The sequence below is a fragment of the Gekko japonicus genome, unplaced genomic scaffold (assembly GCF_001447785.1).
Source record: "Gekko japonicus isolate JY-2015 unplaced genomic scaffold, Gekko_japonicus_V1.1 scaffold1515, whole genome shotgun sequence".
NCBI classification, from domain to species: Eukaryota; Metazoa; Chordata; class Lepidosauria; order Squamata; family Gekkonidae; genus Gekko; species Gekko japonicus.
In genome coordinates, this window is record NW_015166465.1 from 411467 (window position 1) to 426708 (window position 15242).

Here is a 15242-nt window from a genome sequence, read left to right on the forward strand (position 1 = left end):
GGGGGGGTGTCTCTTAGAGGGTGGGGAGAAGCGGAATCTGATCCTGTCGGCGTCTCAGCGGAAGGAATACCTCCGGCCAGATAAGCTCAAGGGAAGCAGAATGCCCAGGCCTGCAGATTGCCGTACCTGCAGAAGCGAGTCCAGTATCAAGGTGGCTGCGGACTGCTCTTCGTTGTCCTGCTCAAAGAGTATTTCGGCCACGGAATCTCTGTTGGCGAGAGAGAAAAAGAGGGCTGAGGAACCCCCGCACGGGGATATAGGGCAGCACTCCGATCAGAAAGATGATCGGTTGGAACACTTTCCCTATGAGGAAAGGTTAAGGCGCTTAGGGCTCTTTAGCTTGGAGAAACGACGACTGAGGGGAGACATGATTGAGGTTTATAAGATTATGCATGGGACAGAGCAGGTAGAGAAAGAGGTCCTTTTCTCCCTTTCTCACAATACAAGAACTCTCTTGGGCACTCCATGAAACTGCTGAGCGGTCGGGTTAGAACGGATAAAAGGAAGTACTTCTTCACCCAAAGAGTGATTAACACTTGGAATTCACTGCCACAGGAGGTGGTGGCGGCTACAAGCATGGACGGCCTTAAAAGGGAATTAGATAAGCATATGGAGCAGAGGTCCATCAGTGGCTATTAGCCACAAGGTATAGATAGGGACTCTGGGGCAAGTGATGCTCTGTATTCTTGGTGCTTGGGTTGGGGGGCAACAGTGGGAGGGCTTCTAGTGTCCTGGCCCCACTGGTGGACCTCCTGATGGCACCTGGTATTTCTGGCCACTGTGTGACACAGAATGTTGGACTGGATGGGCCTTTGGCCTGATCCAACATTGGCTCCTCTTATGTTCTTATGGTCGTCTGACAAAGTGGGCTTCGAGGAGCAAAAGCTGATGTTGCAACGTATTTGTTATTCTTTACGGTGCCACACGGCCGCCTCTTCCCTTATGAGCCCTGAAGAGCGTTACGGTCTGCTGATCAGCATCTCCTGGTGGTCCCCGGCCCCAGGGATGTCCGTCTTGCCTCGACTAGGGCCAGGGCTTTTCCGCCCCTGGCCCCTACCTGGTGGGATGAGCTCCTGTATGAGATCAGGGCCCTGCAGGACCTTTCAGAGTTCTGTAGGGCCTGCGAGACGGAGCTCTTCCGCCAGGCGTTTAGTTGAGGTGGCGGGCGTCCCGCCCCACTGCAGGGTCAGATCTGAGTAATATCGGAGAACCCCAATTTGTGATAGGTCGCATCTGTTGAGGCTCTGATTGGATATATCGGAATTGCACTGAATTTTATCTGATGTATTTTAACTGTTATTTGTATATTCTATTTGATGGAACCTGCTATGCTAGGAGGAAGAAGAGGAGGAGATTGGATTTATACTCCAGTCCTTCAGTACCTGAAGGAGTCTCATGCCAGCTCACAATCTCCTTTCCCTTCCCCTCCCCACAACAGACACCCTGTGAGGCAGGTGGGGCTGAGAGAGCTCTCTTGAGAACTGCCCTTGAGGGAAGAAGAAGAAGAAGAAGAAGAGATTGGATTTATACCCCGCCCTCCACTTGGAGTCTCAGAGCGGCTTACAAACTCCTTTCCCTTCCCCTCCCCACAACAGACACCCTGTGAGGTGGGTGGGGCTGAGAGAGCTCTGACAGAAACTGCTCTTTTTCAAGGACAGCTGTGCCAGAGCTTGTGACTGACCCAAGGTCACATCAGCAGGCGCAAGTGGAGGAGTGAGGAATCAAACCCGGTTCTCCCAGATTAGAGTCTGCACACTTAACCACTACACCAAACTGGCTCAAAGAACCAGTGTTCCCTCTAAGCTGCGTTAGTGTGAGCTAGTTCTCAGTTTCTTAGCCTCCGGCTCACATTAGTGTTGGAGATTGAACTAGGATAACAGAAGAGATTGGATTTATATCCCAGTCCTTCACTACCCGAAGGAGTCTCAGAGCGACTTACAATCTCCTTTCCCTTCCCTTCCCCACAACAGACACCCTGTGAGGTAAAAGAAGAAGAAGAAGAGATTGGATTTATACCCCGCCCTTCACTACCCGAAGGAGTCTCAGAGCGACTTACAATCTCCTTTCCCTTCCCTTCCCCACAACAGACACCCTGGGTTATAGGCGGGGCTGAGAGAGCTCTTTCCAGGACTGTCCTTGAGAGAACAGCTCTGAGAGAACTTGTGACTGACCCAAGGTCACACCAGCAGCTGCACGTGGAGGAGCGGGGAATCAAACCCGGCTCTCCCGGATTAGAGTCCCCGCTCCTAACCACGACACCAAACTGGCTCTCAGAGGGTGCGATACAAATCCAATAAAATACATTAAATATACCCTCAAAGTTGAGGGAATGGCTTTGCAACATTAAATTAAGACTTCCCTAACCTGATGGCTCCGTTCACGTGCAAGATCTTCTCTCCATCCAGCGGGTAGTCGACATCCGGAGGAAAAGCTGGACGCTAAGGTGAAAGAGACTTGGGTCAGAACGGATCCGTGAGATCTGACCCCCAAATTAAAAAAGAAACCCCGAGGAACCCAATTTCTGCTACCAAATTGGAAATGCAGGAGATTCCCTCGCCTACCTCGGCGCTGCCCTCCATGTTAAACTTTGCCGCCTGGATTTTCAGTCCCCTCTGGAGGTCGCTCACGAAGCAGGTGCGGACTTCACAAGATGGAGAGAAAAACTTTCGATTATCGACTGTCGTTTAGCCGTCCACCCCTTTAGCATTCAAGTGTTCATTGTCCCACCGTTAGAACTGAAAAAACCCATCTTTGCCAACTACAGAAAATTGGTACTTGGGGATTTTTTATAATGGACAAAATTGCAGATGCTGTCTCCCAATCTGAACCTCGTCTCGGTCATTCTGATTCTTAAAAGAATATTGTTTTGGCAGCAGCTGCCACTGTAGCGCAGACATCGTCACTGTGAGACTGAAGGGACGCTGTGGTGCCATTTTGTGGCTGGCTTCGCCTCCTGCAGCAGCCATTTTGTGGTTGCGCTCGTCACCCTGTGTCAGAACGCTGTCCTCCTGTTGACTTGCTGAGGGCCACAGCTGCCTTGCTGAAAGATTTTTCGGTGAAGCGCCCCCGCATCCCAAAGAATCACGAGACTCTGAGCACACGAATCCATGACCATAGTACAGGGTGGGACAACAGCTTAAGGACTGTCACGTGAGCACTGTCACTACTCTGATGTAGGGCCACGTGCAAAGACTGAAACTGGTTTCTCAAGATGAAAAAGCAAAAAAGGCCATCCTGCATCACAGAATGTCAAACGATGCAGTTCAGGCAAAAATCTGGAAAATGTTTAAACCGGAACCCTGAACATATTATCGCGAGCTAATGCATATAACTACTGTATGAGAAAAGAAATCTTCATACCTTTTATGTCTTCGATTATGTCTTCGGGAACAGAGCCTGAAATACAAGAAACGGTTTGAGCCCAACAAATCTGGCATGGGTATCGACCAGACAGACAGAGTCCAAACCCGGAACAGTCTGTGAATTTAGGACAAACACCATGAGCTAACGTGCACCCCGCCTCCCAGCAGCGCTCACTCATGTGTAACACCACACCAAGCGTTCAGCGTTACACAAGCAAGGTGTAGGCTTCCGGGCACCGCTTCCTTACCCCGCTGCACCTCAACTGGCCAACTGCAGTTTATGCTTGTGTTGGAAACCAGAGTTTGCAACCGACGCTTGGTCAGGGTTTCCAATCGTGGCTTGGAAAGCAAGCACAGAGGCTGCTGAGCCCAGATACAACCGCAAAATGCTTCGTAAAAAAAAGGGGTGGGAACCACAATGTGCAAAGGGAAGGAGGAGGAGGGGGAGGAGATTGGATTTATACCCCGCCCTGCACTCGGAGTCTCAGAGCGGCTTACAAACTCCTTTCCCTTCCCCTCCCCACAACAGACACCCCTGTGAGGTGGGTGGGGCTGAGAGAGCTCTCTCGAGAACTGCCCTGGAGACAACAGCTCTGACAGAACTATGCCTTGCCTGAGGTCATCCAGCCAGGTGCAAGTGGAGGAGTGGGGAATCAAACCCGGTTCTCTCAGATCAGAGTCCATGCACTTAACCACTACACCAAACTGGCTCTCAAAAGAGGGAGAGAAAAAGGGGGTAATGTCAGTGCTTTTAATTTCTTATTGGTTTGGAGACAGTGATTAAAATGTGGAATTCACTCCCAGAGGATGTCGTGATGGCCACAGGAATAAGCAGCTTTCAAAGGGGATTAATAGATTCATGGAGGATAAATCTGTCAATGGCTACTCACCATTCACTAAATCAATGGCTACTCACTATTCACTAAACCTCTGAACCCCAGAGCCAGAAGGCAACATCAAGGGAAGGCCTTGGTCTCTGTGTCCTATTGTTGGACCTCCAGAATAACTGGTTGGCCACTGTGAGGCAGGACGCTGGACTAGATGGACCACTGGTCTGATCCAGCAGGGCTCCTTGGACGCTCTTATGAAGGCTTTGGCCTCTATGCCCTGTTGTTGGTTCTCCGGAGGAACTGGTTGGCCACTGTGTGAGACAGGATGCTAGACTGGATGGAACACTGGTTTGATCCAGCAGGGCTCTTCGGATGTTCTAATGAAGGCTTTGACCTCTATGCCCTGTTGTTCGACCTCCAGAAGAACTGGCTGGCCACTGTGTGAGACAGGATGCTGGACTAGATGGACCCATCAGTGGTCTGATCCAGCAGGGCTCTTCTGATGTTCTAGTGAAGGCCTCGGCCTCCCTGCCCTGTGGTTGGCCCTCCAGAGGAACTGGTTGGCCCCTGTGTGAGACAGGATGCTGGACTAGATGGACCACTGATGTGATCCAGCAGGGCTCTTCTGATGTTCTAGCGAAGGCCTCGGCCTCCCTGCACTGTGGTTGGCCCTCCAGAGGAACTGGCTGGCCCCTGTGTGAGACAGGATGCTGGAATAGATGGATCACTGATGTGATCCAGCAGGGCTCTTCTGATGTTCTAGTGAAGGCCTCGGCCTCTCTGCCCTGTTGTTGGCCCTCCAGAGGAACTGGTTGGCCGCTGTGTGGGACTGGATGCTGGACTAGATGGACCCTCACTGGTCTGATCCAGCAGGCCTCTTATGTTTTAGTGAAGGCCGCGGCCTCTATGCCCTGTTGTTGACCTTCCAGAGGAACTGGCTGGCCCCTGTGTGAGACAGGATGCTGGACTGGATGGACCACTGGTCTGATCCAGCAGCCCTCTTATGTTTTAGTGAAGGCCGCGGCCTCTATGCCCTGTTGTTGACCTTCCAGAGGAACTGGCTGGCCCCTGTGTGAGACAGGATGCTGGACTGGATGGACCACTGGTCTGATCCAGCAGGGCTCTTCTGATGTTCTAGTGAAGGCCTCGGCCTCTCTGCCCTGTTGTTGGCCCTCCAGAGGAACTGATTGGGCCAATGTGTGAGACAGGAGGCTGGGCTCTTCTTATGTTCTAATTGATCTCACAGGAAGGGTTGGTTTTGTTCGAACAGCTGATAACGCTTCCTAACAGTAAGAGCTACTCAACAACAGACTCATACAGTGTTGGACTAGTATCTGGGAGACCCAGGTTCAAATTCCCTACTTGTGCCAGGGAAGCCTGCTGGGTAGCCTCGGGACAGTTGTACCCTTTCACCCTAACCTCCCTCACAGGGTTGTTGGGATGAAATGGAGGAGAATGGGGAGAAAAGCAGGGTATAAATGAAAAATGGGATCGGCTACCTAGGAGTAGGTGTTGGAGGGGGTCGGCTTGGCCTTGCGGGAGATCTCCCAGCAGAGACAGGGATTCTGGGACACTGGATTTCCTGCATGGAGCAGAGGGTCGGGCTAGATGGCCTCCAAAGCCCGTTTCATTTGAAATGTGGTTTTGGAGGAGAGTTTTACGGACACGGTGGACAGATCAGTGAGTTCTGCTTCAAGTCAAGCCTGAGCCAGGGCTCTTTTTGTAGAAAAAGCCCAGCAGGAACTCATTAGCATATCAGGCCACACCCTGACAGTACAGCTCATTCGCATAGCGGGCCACACCCCCATGTTACCAGAAGTGTGGTCATCCAGCCACACCTACCTTTTGCTTCTTATTCCCTTTACCTTGTTTGTGGTCAAAACCCAGAGCCTTTTTGCATGTTAGGCCACACACCCCTAATTGTAGCCAATCCGAATGCGTTTCTGCTGTTGGGTGTGGCCTATTATGCTAATGAGTTCCTGCTGGGCGTGGCCAACTCGGGAGCCAGACGGAACTCCGTTCCTGTGCATTCCTACCCAAAAATAGCCCATTCCTGCCCAAAAATAGCCCTGCTGAATGCTCCCTAGAAGCTAAGATGGCTAAACTGGGGTTATCGTACTTTGGTCACATTGTGGGAAGGCAAGAGTCCCTGGAAAAGACAATCTTGGGAGACAATCTTCTGGATGAAGCCTTCTTGGGAGGTTTTCCAAGAGAGGCTAGAGATGGCCATCTGACAGCAGTGCTGATTCTGTGAACTCGGAAAGATCACGAGAAGGGAGGGCAGGAAGGGTTGCCTCAGTGATTAGTTCTCGTGGCCCTTTCTTACCCGCCCGGGGAAATGCCGATCGCCACTTTGGGGTCAGGAAGCCATTTTTCTCCAGGCCAATTTGGCCAGACGTCCTGGAGGTTTGGCTGGAGATCCTGGAGCCAGTTTGGTGTCGTGGTTAAGTGTGCGGACTCTAATCTGGGTGAACCGGGTTTGATTCCCCACTCCTCCACTTGCACCTGGCTGGATGACCTTGGGCAAGCCATAGTTCTGGCACAGCTGTCCTTGAAAAAAAGCAGTTTGTGTCAGAGCTCTCTCAGCCCCACCCGCCTCACAGGGTGTCTGTTGTGGGGAGGGGAAGGGAAAGGAGTTTGTAAGCCGCTCTGAGACTCCAAGTGAAGGGCGGGGTATAAATCCAATCTCTTCTTCTTCTTCTTTGTCATCTTCTGGACATGGGACAGCGGTCACTGCAGGTGTCTTTGTGGGGGAGGTATTTGTGAATTCCCTGCCTTGTGCAGGGGGTTGGACTAGATGACCCTGGAGGTCCCTTCCAACACGATGGTTCCATGATTCTAAAAGCCGAAGGCAGCGGGAAAAGAGGAAGACCCAATGGGAGATGGATTCACTTAGTCAAGGAAGCCACAAAGGCCCTCGGTTTGCAAGACCCGGGCACGGCTGTTAAGGATAGGCTGTGTTGTATATAGGGTAGAGGTAGGTGTAATTTTGTTTGTATGTTTGTTATGTTACGTGTTGGAAAAAAAAAAAGGATAGGCTGTTTTGGAGATCATTCATTCACAGAGTCGCCCCAAGTTGACCTCCTGGCGCATGACACACATTACCCATCACGGAGGGAAGGCTCTGTCCCTTGGTTGCTCCCGTATCCACGGTGCTCTGCTCCAGCAGCTGGTACTCCAGCTCCCTAAAGGATCGCAACAACATTAAAAGCTATTTTAAGGTAAAGGTTCCCTTGCTCGAAAGCCAGTCGAATCCGACTCTAGGGTTGTGGTGCTCATCTCCGTTTCAAAGCCGAAGAGCCAGCGCTGTCTGAAGACGTTTCCGTGGTTATGTGGCCGGCATGACTAAACACCAAGGCTCACAGAACGCTATTACCTTCCCACCAAAGTGGTACCTATTTATCTACTTGCAGTTTCTTGCTTTCGAACTGCTAGGTTGGCAGGAGCTGGACCTAGAGACGGGAGCTCACTCCGTCATGCGGCAACCCGGGTTTAGCAACAACAAAAAAATGGCATTTCTTTTCTAGCCGTCACTAGGGATGTGCATTTCGGGATCCCGAGCAAAAAAAAAAGCCGAAAATAAAGTTTTTCGGCTTTTTTCGGCTTTTGGGATCCCGAATTAGCAATTTATGCGCTTGTCCGAATCCCGAAAAAAAAATCCCGAAAAAATTCGGGAATCCCGAAAAATTCGGGTCCATTATAACCAATGGGGCCATTGAAGTCAATGGCAAAAATCCTCTTGAAACTTTGTGGGGGGCTGGGGGGGAGGGGGTTTGGGGTAGAGGCTCCAAACTTGGAGCGTGCTTACTGGAACCTCTCCCCAACATATCTGGTTGTTTCTTCTGCTGGGCCTGTCTGGCACAATGCACATGCTAGTGCTGCTGCTACTGTAGAGAGATTCTTTGGTTTGAGCTAAGTTGTAGTTTTGGGGTTTTGGGCACCCAGTTTGGTAGCGCAGGTGGGGGGGCACTTGTATGGTTCTGCTGCAGTGTGGCTGGCTGGTCTGGCAATGTACAGTTTGAAATTGCAACACGCAGCACACTCCCCCAAACAGTTTGCCCCCATCCCTCCATTGTTCTCTATGGTGGGAAAAAAATTACATTTTTTCCCACCATAGAGAACAATGGAGGGATGGGGGCAAACTGTTTGGGGGAGTGTGCTGCGTGTTGCAATTTCAAACTGTACATTGCCAGACCAGCCAGCCACACTGCAGCAGAACCATACAAGTGCCCCCCCACCTGCGCTACCAAACTGGGTGCCCAAAACCCCAAAACCAACACAACTTGGCTCAAACCAAAGAATCTCTCTACAGCAGCAGCACTGAGGTAGTATGTCTGTACATTGCCAATGCCAGCCAGACAGGCCCAGCAGCAGGACCAGAGCAATCTGCCCCCCGCCCCACAACCTGTGCCAAGGTGCAACCAATCAGTGCCCAAACCAACTTGGTGCAAACCAGAGAATTTCTGCAGACAGCAGCAGCAGCCCACAGACTGAAAGAGCAAGCAAGTGCATGCCAGCCAGGCCCCAGCATTGCAACAGAAGAACAAGACAATCTGCCACCTGTGCCAGGCCAGCCAGGTTGCCATGCCAGTCAGTGCCCCCAAACCAGAACTAGGTCAAACCAGAGAATCTCTCCAGACTGCACTGGAGTGGCAGCACACAGGCTGATGGAGCATGTATGTGCATCGCCAATGCCAATGGTAGCCAGCCAGGCCCAGCAGCAGAACCAGTCCACCACAAGTGTGCCAATGTGCCGGTGCCCAAAAAACCCCCAAAGCAAAACAATCTCTCCCCTCTGCAGTGGCAGCGGCCTACATAGGGGAGCATGTTTGCTAATGGCAGCCATGCCCAGCTGCAGAACCAGAGCAATCTCAACCCCCCCCCCAACAAAAATTTCGGATATCTATGCTTTACCGATATAGATATTCGGGTTTTTTCGGGTTTCCCGAAAAAATTCGGGTCCAGTAAACCCGAATCCGAATTTTTCCGATTTTTTTTTTTTTGCACACTCCTAGCCGTCACCCCACTGGATGCACCCATAGAGCAGATGCGGCCCAGAACTTAAGACATGTTATGGTGAAACGGTTGGTTCTCCCACCTAAAACTTCACAGGGCACTGGGAGCGGACTTGGTTGATGCATTCAGGACAAGAACTTACTTGTGAATGGCTTTTCCTCCCAAGGGAAGGGCACCCCAGCAGTTCAGAACCGGGATTCCCTCGTAGATCTGGGAGCAGCTCAGGACGTCACATTGGCAAAGGTTCAGAGAACTTACATTACAGAAAGGGCAGAGCTAAGCACGACTATCGCACCGTGCACTGACTTTGCAAGGGGCAAATCTAACAGAAGGAAGCCAGTCAGCTTGAACGGACAGGATAGGTTTCTTTTTAAAGTTCTCAAAGTGCTTTTGTTTTTGGTCACGGGAGCGTCCACGTTCAGAGGGCAGTCAACCTCTAAATCTCAGTGCCAGGAGGCAACATCGGGGGAAGGTCTCGGCCCCTATGCCGTTTGTTGGACCTCCAGAGCAGCTGGGTTGGCCACTGTGTGAGACAGGATGCTGGACTAGATGGACCACTGGTCTGATCCAGCAGGGCTCTTCTGAAGTTCTAATGAAGGCCTCGGCCTCTCTGCCCTGTTGTTGGCCCTCCAGAGGAACTGGCTGGCCCCTGTGTGAGACAGGATGCTGGGACTAGATGGACTACTGGTCCGAACCAGCAGGGGTCTTCTCATGTTCTTATGAAGTCCTTGGCCTCTGTGTCCTGTTGCTGGCCGTCCAGAGGAACTGGTTGGCCAGTGAGTGACACAGGATGCTGGGCTAGGTGGACTACTGGTCTGAACCAGCAGGGGTCTTCTCCAATGTTCCCTCTATGAGTTAGTGTGAGCTAGCTCACAGTTTTTTAGCCTCCGGCTCACACATTTTTGTCTTAGCTCAGAAAGGATGGCTCCAAAGCAAACTAGTTTATGCAGTAGCCAAATCGCTTGCTCACAACTTTAATGCCAGTAGCTCACAAAGTAGAATTTTTGCTCACAAGACTCCACAGCTTAGAGGGAACATTACTCTTCTCATGTTCTTATGAAGGCCTTGGCCTCTGTGTCCTGTTGTTGGCCGTCCAGAGGAACTGGTTGGCCACCGTGTGAGAAAAGATGCTGGGCTAGGTGGACTACTGGTCTGATACAGCAGGGCTCTTCTAATGTTCTTATGAAGGCCTCGGCCTCTCTGCCCTGTTGCTGGCTCTCCAGAGGAACTGGTTGGCCACTATGTGAGACAGGATGCTGGGCTCGATGGACCCCTGGTCTGATCCAGCAGGGCTCTTCTTGTGTTCTAATGAAGGCCTCAACCTCTGTGCCCTGTTGTTGGCCCTCCGGAAGAACTTGTTGGCCAATGTGTGAGACAGGATGCTGGACTAGGTGGACTACTGGTCCGATCCAGCAGGGCTCTTCTAATGTTCTTATGAAGGCCTCGGCCTCTCTGCCCTGTTGCTGGCCCTCTAGAATAACCAGCTGGCCACTGTGTGAAACAGAATGATGGACTAGATGGATCACTAGTCTGATCCAGCTCAGCTCTTCTTATGTTTTTTTATTTTATTTTACTCAGCTGAGCAGGCAATACTGACCTCGATGGACTGAGAGTCTGTTTCAGCATAAGGTAACATCATGCGTATATAGGAAATGTACATAGGGCACGAAACTGGAAGGGATCCAATTAAATATATTTCTACTTGGTCTGATGGGTGGTGGTGGTGGGGATTGGACTTAAGGAAAAGCTGGGAAAGGTATCGTGGCGAAAGAGGGCGCTAGAAAATTGGGAGGCGGGTGCGTGGCTGACCCTCCAGACCGTACAAAATTAAAATCAGAACTTCTTCAAAAACCTGACACCCGGCAGGTTTTCTCCCGGGGATGCAGTGCAGTTAGTTGTCGTTCCGTTCTGACTTATTCGTGCCAAAGGATACAGGCAGCACCAGGCTTTCTGTGTATCCACAATCCAGGACCATGGCGGAATTAATCCCGAGGGTCAGGAGCGACATCAGATGGCTTGGAGCAAAGAGCACGGAAGGGACCTGGAAGGAAGAGAGTTGCGATAGGCTGAGTCTCCTCCAACATGGCCTCCTATACCGGGAGGCTCTCTAGCTGCCCCCCACGCTCTCACCTGCAAGTGAAGCCCGAAGAGAAATCTAATCAACAAACCCCATTGATAGGCTCATGGAGGAGATGTCTATCCATGGCTACTAGCCATGGGGACTGAGGGAAACCTCCACATTCAGAGGCAGTAAGCCTCTGAATCCCAGAGCCAGGAGGCAGCATCAGGGGAAGGCCTTGGCCTCTGTGCCCTGTTGTTGGCCCTCCAGAGGAACTGGTTGGCCACTGTGAGAGACAGGATGCTGGACTAGATGGACCACTGGTCTGATCCAGCAGGGCTCTTCTGACGTTCTTATGAAGGCCTCAGCCTCTATGCCCTGTTGTTGGCCCTCCAGAGGAACTGGTTGGCCACTAGGTGAGAGAGGATGCTGGACTAGATGGACCATTGGTCTGATCCAGCAGGGCTCTTCTGATGGTCTTATGAAGGCCTCAGCCTCTCTGCCCTGTGGTTGGCTCTCCAGAGGAACTGGCTGGCCACTGTGAGAGACAGGATGCTGGACTACATGGACCATTGGTCTGATCCAGCAGGGCTCTTCTGATGGTCTTATGAAGGCCTCAGCCTCTCTGCCCTGTGGTTGGCTCTCCAGAGGAACTGGCTGGCCACTGTGAGAGACAGGATGCTGGACTACATGGACCATTGGTCTGATCCAGCAGGGCTCTTCTGATGGTCTTATGAAGGCCTCAGCCTCTCTGCCCTGTGGTTGGCTCTCCAGAGGAACTGGCTGGCCACTGTGAGAGACAGGATGCTGGACTACATGGACCATTGGTCTGATCCAGCAGGGCTCTTCTGATGGTCTTATGAAGGCCTCAGCCTCTCTGCCCTGTGGTTGGCTCTCCAGAGGAACTGGCTGGCCACTGTGAGAGACAGGATGCTGGACTAGATGGACCACTGGGCTGATCGAGCAGGGCTCTTCTGATGTTCTTAAGCCCTACTTTGCTTTAAACCCTTGTTCAGGGGCTCAAAAGAGCAGGACACTCTTGCAAGCACGAATACATCTCTGTATCATGGGACACAGGGGGTAAAGTCCAGCAGTTGTAGCGCCTTGCCTCCAAACTCGGGGTAGGCGGGTTGTCTGGAACGTGGGCAAGGTGGTGTGGCAACCTAATATGTTTCAATGGCAGCTTGCCCTTGTTAGCCGCCCTGAGCCCATTGGGAAGGGTGGGGTATAAATGCGAAAAATAAATAAATAAATAAGCTGTAAACCTCTAGGCCGGGGTGTCAAACTCATTTGTTATGAGGGCCAGATCTGACATAAATTAGACCTTGTTGGGCCGGGCCATGTGTGTCATAAAATGTAATGCCAGGTAGTGGAGATATAAACTTTATAAAGGACCCAGATAAACACAATTAAAGATTTTTAAAACTTTAAATAAAACATGCTTAAAACACTAGCACTCTTGCAATATTTTGATTATTTAACAGTATCTGATAACTGACACCTCTTGCTCTGAATGACTGCATCAAAATGTCTGTGCTGTTGCAAACTTGAGTACACTGTTCGAGTGTGTATCTGTAAGCTGCAAACCTACTTTTGATTTATTGACATTTATTACATGCTGGTCAAGAACATGAAAAGGCATCCTGACACAGACTGAGGGCTGTTTGTTTGTCTACAAAACTATAGTCTTCCCAAGAGAAAGAACTACAACTTCCTACAAAGGAAACCTGCTGAGTAAACTTGCCTATCTATCTCTCCCGTGCAACTGAGAGTCTGGTAAAGCAAGCTGCAACATAGCAGCAGCAGAACTGGAAAAGGAAGCAGGAAACAGGCAAGGCCTTGCAGGCCGGATTGCAGCCCTCCGAGGGCCTGATCCGGCCCAGGCGCCGCATGTTTGACACCCCAGCTCTAGGCATCCCTACACCACTCTGGTTCTCTGAATGAAGCTGTAAAACAGCACACAGAAAAATCAACTGCCACTGCTTCTCTACGTTTAGGGCACAAAGCACCCAAGAGCATAGTTTCTGTGCCCTGGCACTCCTGTGGCTGAAACGGCTCTGATGCCCGTGAACAGCTTGTACACAGTTTGTGCCTTTTAGTCAAATGGGTGGGGAACATGCTGAGTAAGCAATCTCCATGTATCCTATCAGATGGCCATTGGCTGAAATAGGGTTAGTGTTGACTAAGGGAGCGCCATGTATTCTGTCAGACGGCCACTGGCCAAAATAGATTAATGCTGAGAAAGGGAGCTCTACATAGACCGTAGATGGCCACTGGCTAATAAATAATAATAATAATAATAATAATAATGACAGTAGTAGTAGTAGTAGTAGTAGTACGGCTTTGTGTGTAGTACAGCCAGGAGATCCTAAGATTGTCTGGCAGCATTAAGTTCCAACTCTTTTAGCATTATGGCACCACTAGGTGTGACTGACCCAAGGTCACCCAACTGGCTTCATGTGGAGGAGTACCGAATCGAACCCGGTTCTCCAGATTAGAGTCCTCTGCTCTTAACCACTAAACCAAGCTTGCTCTCGGCCATCGGCTGAAAGAGATGTAATTATTAATTTTTAGTTATTATTAGGGAGCTCCGTGCATACCATCAGATGGCCATTGGCTGAAATAGATCAACGCTGAGAAAGGGAGCTCCACACACACCCTATGACAGCCACTGGATGTAACACATTTAATGCTGGGTAAAGCATTACGTCAGCTATTGTCAGGCAGCTATTGGACGAAACAGATTTAAAAGGGGGCCAGACAGATTTGTGGAGGATAGGTCTATTGTCGGCGATTAGCCATGACAGCTGAATGGAACCTCTGCATTTAAAGGCAAAATGCCTCTGACTGTCGGAGGAGGTGGGGGGAGGGAAGAAGAGAGTGGATTTATACCCCACCCTTCACTACCCGAAGGAGTCTCAGAGCGGCTTACAAACTCCTTCCCCTTCCCCTCCCCACAACAGACACCCTGTGAGGGATGCGGGGCTGAGAGAGCTCTGACAGAAACTGCTCTTTTTCAAGGACAGCCCTTATCAGAACTATGGCTTGGCCAAGGTCATCCAGAAGAAGAAGAGATTGGATTTATACTCCGCCGTTCACTACCGAAAGGAGTCTCAGAGTGGCTTACAAACTCCTCTCCCTTCCCCTCCCCACAACAGACACCCTGTGAGGTAGGTGGGGCTGAGAGGGCTCTGAGAGAACTGCCCTTGAGAGAACAGCTCTGAGAGAACTTGTGACTGACCCAAGGTCACACCAGCCGCTGCATGTGGAGGAGTGGGGGGGGAATCAAACCCGGTTCGTCCAGATTACAGTCAGCATTCCTGACCACTACACCAAACTGGCTCTCTAGGAGAGGGAAGCAGGGGAGGGCTGTTTCGCCTCTGCGCCTGAATGGTGGGCTTCCCTTTGCCATCTGACTGGCCGTTGCGAAGAGACAGGATGCTGGAGTGGATGGACCCGCCTCATTCTGGTCCAGCATCGCTGCCCTCCCATTCCTCCTAGGCCGAAGGGATTGCTTTACAGATCCTGCTGCGCTTGCGTGAAGCATCTTTCCTTATCGACCCAGTCTTCTCTGTTGCTTTTAGAATAGAGTGAATGATCCAGCCACCTCTTCTCCCTCGAGCAAGACGAGGAAACCCCGACGATCGTTAAGCAGGTCGGCTAAAAACGGGCCTTGAAGCGCATACCTCAAAGTACTTGAAGAGAACTCTGGTGAGCGTCTCTCTGAAATGGGAAGGGCACAGCACGGACTCCACGACCACAACCCGCCGGTCTCGGGGATTCACCAGCAAGTGCCTGGAAAGGGAAACGAGACAGAAAGGAGGAAATGGTGAGCCCCTTTTGTTGATTAAAAAAAATTACTTCCCGCAAACTCTCTGCTAGTGTTCCGTGAGGAAGCTTCCAACAACGGCAGAAGAAGAAGAAGAAGAAGAGGAAGAAGAAGAGGAGGAGGAGGAGGAGGAGGAGGAGGAGATT

At 51.0% G+C, this 15242-nt stretch overlaps 1 protein-coding gene across 1 annotated transcript in view; it reads right to left on the reverse strand.

Moving 5' to 3' along the window:
* ACTR10 (actin-related protein 10 homolog (S. cerevisiae)) overlaps window positions 1-15242 on the reverse strand; it is a 27769-nt gene that overhangs the window by 6855 nt on the left and 5672 nt on the right. The window contains exons 4-11 of the mRNA XM_015412095.1: window positions 14954-15062; window positions 11142-11249; window positions 9351-9418; window positions 7298-7377; window positions 3361-3396; window positions 2562-2641; window positions 2365-2438; window positions 127-208 (exon numbers count right to left, since the gene is read on the reverse strand). Coding sequence (XP_015267581.1) covers window positions 127-208; window positions 2365-2438; window positions 2562-2641; window positions 3361-3396; window positions 7298-7377; window positions 9351-9418; window positions 11142-11249; window positions 14954-15062 — 637 coding nt within the window. The remainder of the gene's footprint in view (window positions 1-126; window positions 209-2364; window positions 2439-2561; window positions 2642-3360; window positions 3397-7297; window positions 7378-9350; window positions 9419-11141; window positions 11250-14953; window positions 15063-15242) is intronic.